General features: G+C 34.5%; 1 protein-coding gene across 1 annotated transcript; it reads left to right on the top strand.

The window, feature by feature from the left end:
• The first annotated feature begins 5,881 nt into the window (after positions 1–5,881).
• LOC111907971 (uncharacterized) lies at positions 5,882–6,639 on the top strand. Its single transcript, XM_023903787.3, has 3 exons — positions 5,882–6,080; positions 6,236–6,364; positions 6,490–6,639. The coding sequence occupies exons 1-3, from the start codon at positions 5,913–5,915 to the stop codon at positions 6,637–6,639; spliced, it is 447 nt and encodes a 148-aa protein (XP_023759555.2). The 5' UTR covers positions 5,882–5,912.
• The last annotated feature ends 1,766 nt before the right edge of the window (positions 6,640–8,405 follow it).

Genomic DNA, 8,405 nt, shown 5'->3' with positions numbered 1-8,405 from the left:
ATGTATGTAGATCTAGAAACTTCCTATAAGTAGGTGGAAACACCTATAAATAGGTGTGGAGCTCATTTGCTCCAAACGACCCCAACATCCAAGTATCCAAGAAAGCAAAGTGTGTCGTAGTCTCACAAAGTGTAAGTTCTTCTTAAGTGTCTTAATAAAAGTATTGTTGTTTCCCATATAAAGAGTCGTGTTCAACAATCTGCTATCAGAGCAAGGTTTCTTGATAGTGAGAATGAGTGATTCTCGTTGTATCGTGAGTAGTTTGTGACTCTGCAAGTTTAGTGTCGAAACTAGCTTGTTTGGTATTACCGAGGTACTGCCAACACGATGGGTGATCTCCAAGTTGTCGGAGGAATCAAGAAACTCAACAACAACAACCACAAAACGTGGGAAACATGTATGAAGTCATACTTACAAGGACAATATCTATGGGAGGTCGTTGGCGGAAGCGAAACTACGCCATCAGAGGAAGATGTTAACGGTGCTTTGTGCAAATGGAAAATCAAAGCCGGCAAAGCAATGTTTGCCTTGAAGACCACAATTGAAGAAGAGATGTTGGAGTATATTCGGGACAAGAACACACCGAAAGAAGCTTGGGACATGTTCGTGACGCTTTTCGCAAAGAAGAATGATACGAGACTACAACTTTGGAGAACGAGCTATTATCAATCTCACAACGTGACATGACGATTACTCGATATTTTCACAAGGTCAAGTCGATATGTCGGGAGATTACTGAACTAGATCCACAATTTGTCATTGCAGAAGCTCGAATGAAGAGGATCATCATCCATGGATTGAGGCTGGAATATAGAAGCTTTGTTACTGCTGTACAAGGATGGCCCGTTCAACCATCACTTGTAGAGTTTGAGAATTTGTTGGCCAACCAAGAAGCTATGGCTAAGCAAATGGGAGGCATCACGTTGAAAAGTGAAGATGAAGCACTCTACATAAGTAAAAGTTGGAGGAATTTCAAGCCACCTTCTAAAGAAGGATACAAAAATGCTGACAAAGGGAAGAGTTAGCCAGGAACCTCACAACCATGGAGATCTCAAAAGACCGGCAATAAGAGTTCTCGGGGGAGGAGGTTCGAAGGCAACTGCAGCAACTGTGGAAAGTGGGGCTGCATGTCCAAGGATTGTTGGTCAAAGAAAAAGTCTATTGAAAACAATGTAGTAACTTCCAAAAAGGAAGCAGAGGATGAATGGGATGTTGAGGCACTATTTGCTATAGAAGAGAATAAGACTAAAATAGGAAGGATAATGTTCATAGAGGTCAGGATAAATGGAGGATACACGAAGGCATTGGTAGATACAGGTGCATCTCATAATTTCCTTGCTGAAGATGAAGCTAGGAAGTTGGGCATCAAATACACCAAAAATCTAGGCCAGTTGAATGTCGTCAACTCTTTATCCAAGCCTATCCTTGGTTTTGCATATGGAGTACCTCTTAAGATTGCAGGATGGGAAGGCACCATAGACTTGACAGTGGTGAATATGGATGACTATCGTATGGTATTAGGAATGGATTTCCTAGAGAACGTACGACCCTGGTCATTTGAGAGAGATGACACCATGCATATCACTAAGGGTTCAATAATCCACATTGTAACCTTAAATAGAAAAAGGATTGGTTCTCGAATCCTATCAACTATGCAACTCGACAAAGGTCTAAAGAAGAGTGAGACAAAGTTTAAGACAACCTTGAAGGAGGAAGCTGTTCATTCGAAGATAGATGTTTCGAAGGAGAATAAGAACATGATGTCACCAGAGTTGCATAAAAAGTTGCATTTGAGACAAAAAGTGGAACATGTGATGGAGAAACTAGATAAGAAGAAAAACACATTGATTCGTAAGACAAAAGTAGAATCTCTCAACGGAGCAACATCTAAACGAGATGAGCATATCAATAAGGTATTACATCGTAACATTTTAATATTACAGAAATTTTCCAAAGCTAGTAAAAGGGACAACCCACATGATTACAAGTTTACCAAAGTGAGGTATAAGAAACTATATAAGAGAGTTCAACGGGGTCAAGAACAATATTATGGTGCAACAAAAGGCAACCACGTATGTCGTTGTCAACTATGGTAACAATATACGAAGCAACGGTTGCATCAACTGAGGAAAAACAAAGCATGTGGAAGTAAAAAAATTCTCAAGGAAGAAGTCAATATGAGACATATAAAGACTAATGACCAAGTAGCATATGGAGTTCAAAAAGGGTTAAGTACTAAAAAAATATGAGGGCTTTAATTATCAGCTCAACATGGTACAACGAATAGGGGCTAGTGTTGAGGGGGAGTGTTGAAGGTCATCACTAGCCCAATAGAATCATGTTGTCTAGAAGAAGTTCTATTGGAAGATTCTAGAACATTAAGGAATACTATGGAGGATTCTAGAAGATGCCGGAAGATTCTAGAATACTCTAGAACGAGATGGAAGACCCTGGAAGGCTATGAAACATTCTAGAACACTATGGAAGACACAAGAATGTCTATATTTATCTAGGACATTATAGAACATTCTAGAAACATATAAAAGCTTGTAATAGATATAGAATATGGTAGATAGTTCTAGAATAGTCATGAATGTATGTAGATCTAGAAACTTCCTATAAGGAGGTGGAAACACCTATAAATAGGTGTGGATCTCATTTGCTCCAAACGATCCCAACATCCAAGTATCCAAGAAAGCCTCAAAGAAAGAAAATTGTGTAGTAGTCTCACAAAGTGTAAGTTCTTCTTAATTGTCTTAATAAAAGTATTGTTGTTTCCCATATAAAGAGTCGTGTTCAACAATATCTGTCGATTCATCATGCTGAATATAAAGAATCGAGTCAATCAACATTCATGGCCTGCAAAACTTGATGGGTACAAATGGGGTATATGGGAACCTTTAGAAGATCGTGATATAACACAGAGATGGAGAAGTGCTCGGAAGCTGCTTTATAAGTTTTTTTGGAAAAAACACACATTCATGGGCCGAAAAGAGCCTTATTAATGCAATAACGACGGGATCTGTTAAAGATCATCGTCTTCTAGGTTTTTTTATTGCAACTATTGAAATGGAAGGGAAGAATGACAAAGTTTTATCGGTTATTGTTATTCGAGTTCATGGCTGCCAATTTGCTGAGATCCCTTTTGTTGCAACCAAATCAACACATCAAAAGAAAGAGTTATGCAAAATGCTTCTTGACAATGTTGAAGTTTTCTTGAGGGATACAGATATCCACAAAGTAATTTTACCAAGTCTTGAAGGAACGAAAAAAAACATGGAAGAAATGGGGGTTTAAAGAAATGAAAGCTCCAGAGAAGAAGAAGTTGGAAGGGTACCACATCGTTGATTTTGAGAATGTAGTTGTACTGACAAAAAAATTACAAGTTTGAGGTGAAAAAAAGAAAAAAGAAATGTGTTTGGATCGTGTCCTTCGATTGAAGGATACGACTTTGTTGATTGTGTAACAAAAAAAGAAAAAAAAAATGTGTATAGTATAAACATACAATCTTTGATGTTTCTTTTGTCACTTTACTATAAATCAAAATTTTGTTTTGTTTTGTTTTTTTGTATTAAAACAATTTCCACAAATAAAAAAGATTCAGAAAATGAGAAATAAAATAAGGGTTTAGGTCATTTTTGGTCACTTAACTTTTGGTTTTGTGCTCATTTGGTCACTTAACTCTTTTTAAGTTTTAAAATGTCATCAAACTTTTGGCTTTGTGCTCATTTAGTCACTTAACTTTTGATTTGGTCACATTTAGTCACCCAACTTTTAAAATTATGTTCATTTAGTCATTAAATTTTTAAATTTTTTCTAAAGTTTAGTGACTAAATGAGCACAATTTTAAAAGTTAGATGACTAAATTAGCACAAATCTAAAAGTTAAGTGACCAAACCAGAAGTTAAGGGACTAAATGAGCAAAAAGTCAAAAGTTTGATGACCTTTTAAAAACATAAAAAGAGTTAAGTGACCAATAAGCAAAAAACCAAAAGTTAAGCAACCAAAAATGACATAAACCCCTCGAATAAACCTAAAGAAAGAAAGTTCACAACTTTCTTAACTAAAACCCTAAAGGAGAAAGGAGATCTAAAGTTTTCCCTCGCAGTTTCCCGATTTCAACAGCACGCGTCGAGGTAATTTGTGGGCAAAATTCTTTCCTACCATACAACCTAAAAGGTCTATGCAAATGCAATGAGTGTCAACATTATTGATGGTTGTGTTGGTGAAGATTCTCAATTTTAGTTGTTGAATTGCAAAATTCATCTTGTTTTATGTTGAAAAGGGTATGAGTGTCATCAACGTGGTGAAAAGGGTATAGCTTGAAGATTGTGAGCGTGAAAAGAAAGAGCTTTGAGTACTTTGGAGACATGTTGCTTATGGTTTGCTCCTCCCAGAAGGTGTGTATTCATTTCATAGTATCTAATGACTAATGGGTTATATACTAAATAACCTCACCATTACAACCATGGCAGTGTCACAAATTTTGATTAAACCTTGAAAACTCCATCTCTAGTTACATATCTGAAGCCTTGGATCATGCTCCTTCCCTTGTGGTACTTGATGATTTTGATAGCATTATAGCATCACCCAATGCCTCATAAGACAATCACTTTTCACTTTCTTCTACTTTGCTCATGGAATTTCTCATAGGCATCTTGGATGAATATGAGGTATAGTTGCATTGCATGTTTTGTGGTAGATCTATCTTATCTGAGCTTGCTAATGCTAACTAATAAGTTTATTTATGCATTACAATTACCAGGTAAAGAGGAAGCATTCATGTGGAATTGGTCCCATTGCATTCATAGCATGTGTGCAAACCCTAACCAGTATTCCACAAACCTTAAGTTCCTCTGGTGAGTTGCTTAACTTGTGAAAGTAAATATGTGTTAGGTTTTTGTATACATTTATATTATGAGTTCATGATTTGAATACCTTTAATTCCAGGCGGGTTTGACTTTCATGTCCAACTGGCTGCTCCTGCAGCTGCTGAACGTGGTGCTTTACTTAAATATGAGATTCAAAAACGTTCTTTGTCCTGTTCTGATGATGTTTTGTTAGATATAGCTTCCTCATGTGATGGATATGATGCATATGATCTAGTATTTTGTCCTTTTTCCATATCTCCTGCATCTGCATGTATATAAACTACTAAATAAGTTTGTAAGACAGAGTGAAAGTGGTAAACATATAATCAACTTTTGCAGGAAATCCTGGTGGATAGGTCAGTTCATGCTACAATTGGTCGGTTTGTGTCACGTGGGTTGACTTTTGGGAGCGAGAAAAACCCTAATTTGACTAAGGATGATTTTTACAAGCAATGAAAGGGTTTCTGCCTATTGCTATGCGTGATATTACTAAATCTGCTTCTGAAGAAGGACATGGAGGCTGGCAGGATGTTGGTGGTATAATTGAAATTCGCAATTCTATCAAAGAGGTATTATAATACTGTCCTTTTCGTGTAACATTATTAGCCACAATAAGTATTGAAGAACAAGTGAATATGTTTGAGTCATTATGTTTTCTTAGTATTCTGAAAATGGCTGTATAAAAAATTTGTAATGAATGTTTTTTTTGTACTTGAGTTTGCAGGGAAATGCGTAACAATGATAATGCGAAAAAAGAATGGAGTGATGAAGAACTAAAGAAGCTATATGAGACGCAGGAAAGGCTTCTAGATCTTGTTTCATTATTCTGTTATGTTCCAAGAACAAAGTATCTACCTCTAGGGCCAACAAGGTAATATATTACTGCATCAATATCATCATCAGCAATTGTATTTTTTTTTATATTGAATGTAGAATAAGCTTATTCATTGTGTTTGTTTACAATCTACCAATTAATAGTGCAAAACTGATTGACATATACCGCCATACCGGAACTGGCATAATATTACTGCATCAAGTGGCATGAGAGATGTTGTTGTGTCTACATGGATTTCTGAACTATTATATGAGTCCATAAAACCATCAGCTATGGAGTCTAACAATAATCTTGATGATGATCTAGTAAATGCTTGGGCAACAGGTCTTGTTGATGATGGCTTGTGGGGAAGCAATGCTCCTGCAATGAATAGGGTGAGAAGTGATTTTTTTTCTTAAGAAAAAAAATCCCCATTAAGTGTTATCTATTTTTAAAAAATATTTGAGAAAATGAAGGGGACACTTGGGAGGAAAGAAATAAATGATGGAAGTTGTTAAGGTGATGATGATATATAATTTGGTTTTGGAAGGTTAATGAGTTTCTTGCTGGTGCTGGGACTGATGCACCTGATGTTGATGACGAGAACATTATTTCAAGACCTTCAATGAGTTATGATGATATGTGGGCAAAAACTCTTTTGGAGACTGCAGAAGTTGATGTAAGAGTTCAATGCATCTATTTATGATTGTGCAATTTGGTGTAATTAATATATATATATATATATATATATATATATATATATATATATATATATATATATATATATCATATGTTTATTTGTAGGATGACGGGAGGTCTTCTGGATCTTCTTCTCCAGATTCAGTAGGGTCGGTTGAGACATCAATTTCATCTCATTTTGGAGGAATGAATTATCCATCTTTGTTCAGTTCCAAACCATCAGCTTATGGATCTTCACAACCCACGATATCATAAAATTTGAAAGCTATTTTGTTATCTGATAGATAGATAATATGTTTGAAGTTACTTTGTTTATTATAACATCCTGCTTTCATTTCTTCTTATTACAGGATTTTAGTTTAAAAATCTACTCAATTTTAGCAATGCCATCCAAATGCAAAGCATTTTTTACTGCTATAATTAAGTAGATATTTCCAAGTATAATGTCCTAATAATATAAAAGTATTGTGCTATAACTGGGTAGATTTTTTTAAATATAACAAACGCTTACCAAGAAAAATAAAAAGTATAATGGTGTAGTAAGTAGGATGGTATTGATTTGTTTGGATAATGTGAGGGTTGGGTCTTAGAAATAGCAGTGACAATTGACATCCAAATACAAAGCAAGTTTCACTGGCCTAGCGATAAGGAGTGATTCTTTGAAATGAGAGGTCATGATTCAAGTCTCACTAGGAGACATAGGTGGTGTTTAGGAGTAGGTTAGTTTTCTGTTTAAAAAAAAAGCAAGTTTCACTGCTATAATTACACTGAGAGTACGATGTCTAAATAAATACAGTAATAAAAAACTGAAAGTACATTGGTATAATTGGATAATTTTTCCAAAGTATAATAATGGGTTAATAAGAACAGAGATGAAAGTATAATAAAAAGAAATGGAAGTAGGAGGTGATAATACATATAGAAATTAAAAAAAAAAAAAGTATTGTTGCATATGCATAGAATGTTGATGGTGGTATAAATATAATATGTATCTGTTTGAGTTTGTAAGTGGTATTTATGTATTTGGGAAATGGAAATGGAAATAGAAATAGTTGATGATTTTATGTTGAATGAATTGTATATGTAGGAGAAGGGAAGCATCGCAGGAGGAGGACGACAGAGTAGGAGTAGGCCTTCTGCTGGTTCCTCTTCATATGAGGGTTACGGTTCTCAGGTTCTAAAAACTTGATATATTTGATAACATTTAATAATTATATGATTTATCTTTTTTAATTTATATAAAATAGTCACGACTTGAAAAACGTCATAGCTTAACTTTAACCTTGTTGTCAAGCCCACACCTCATATTATTTAGAACCTTGATTTTAATGATCAATACTTATAGATACTATAACAAGTTAATTAAATTAAGTAGAATTTCGAATATCCAATTTGACATTTGTATATCAAAATCTGCTATTCGAAAGCTGATTATCATGTTTTGCACTACCTAATTGTAGTATGGTAATTGGTAATTTTCAGTTTAACGGTAGAAATAAATTTTTTTCCGGTTAACCACTAAGGTATGTTTTGTTTTTCAAAATATAACTATTATAAGTTGAATTTGATTGGGGTTTAGTCTTTTAAAATATTCTATTTTTTTATTATTTAATTATGAAACTTTGAATTATTAATTAAAAAAAAAGAGATTAAATATTCTCCTACTTTTTGTTCCTACAAACCCCTATACCCAATTGAATAGTGACATGTGTAACATTTAATAAAACCCCTCTACCCAATTGAGTAGTGACATGTGTAACATTTAATGCTCATTTAATGAAATTAAATGATATTTTAGTATACTAATATTGAGTAGGAGGATTTGTAGGAATAAAAGTAGGTTGATATTTAATTTCTTATAAATAAAATATTAGGCTAAAAGGTGTGGTGTCATATCATTTTTGCTTACTAAAATTTAGTACCACATAGGCGCAACATAAAATTTTGTCATTCTTGTCATGTTTTTCCTATGAGTGTGATGCACCATTGCACCCCCGGGTTCGGCTTCCATCTTTTATAAG

This window comes from Lactuca sativa, chromosome 1 (assembly GCF_002870075.4).
Source record: "Lactuca sativa cultivar Salinas chromosome 1, Lsat_Salinas_v11, whole genome shotgun sequence".
NCBI lineage: Eukaryota > Viridiplantae > Streptophyta > Magnoliopsida > Asterales > Asteraceae > Lactuca > Lactuca sativa.
The sequence above is the reverse complement of the archived record's forward strand: the minus strand, read 5'-3'. Positions and strand labels throughout refer to the sequence as shown.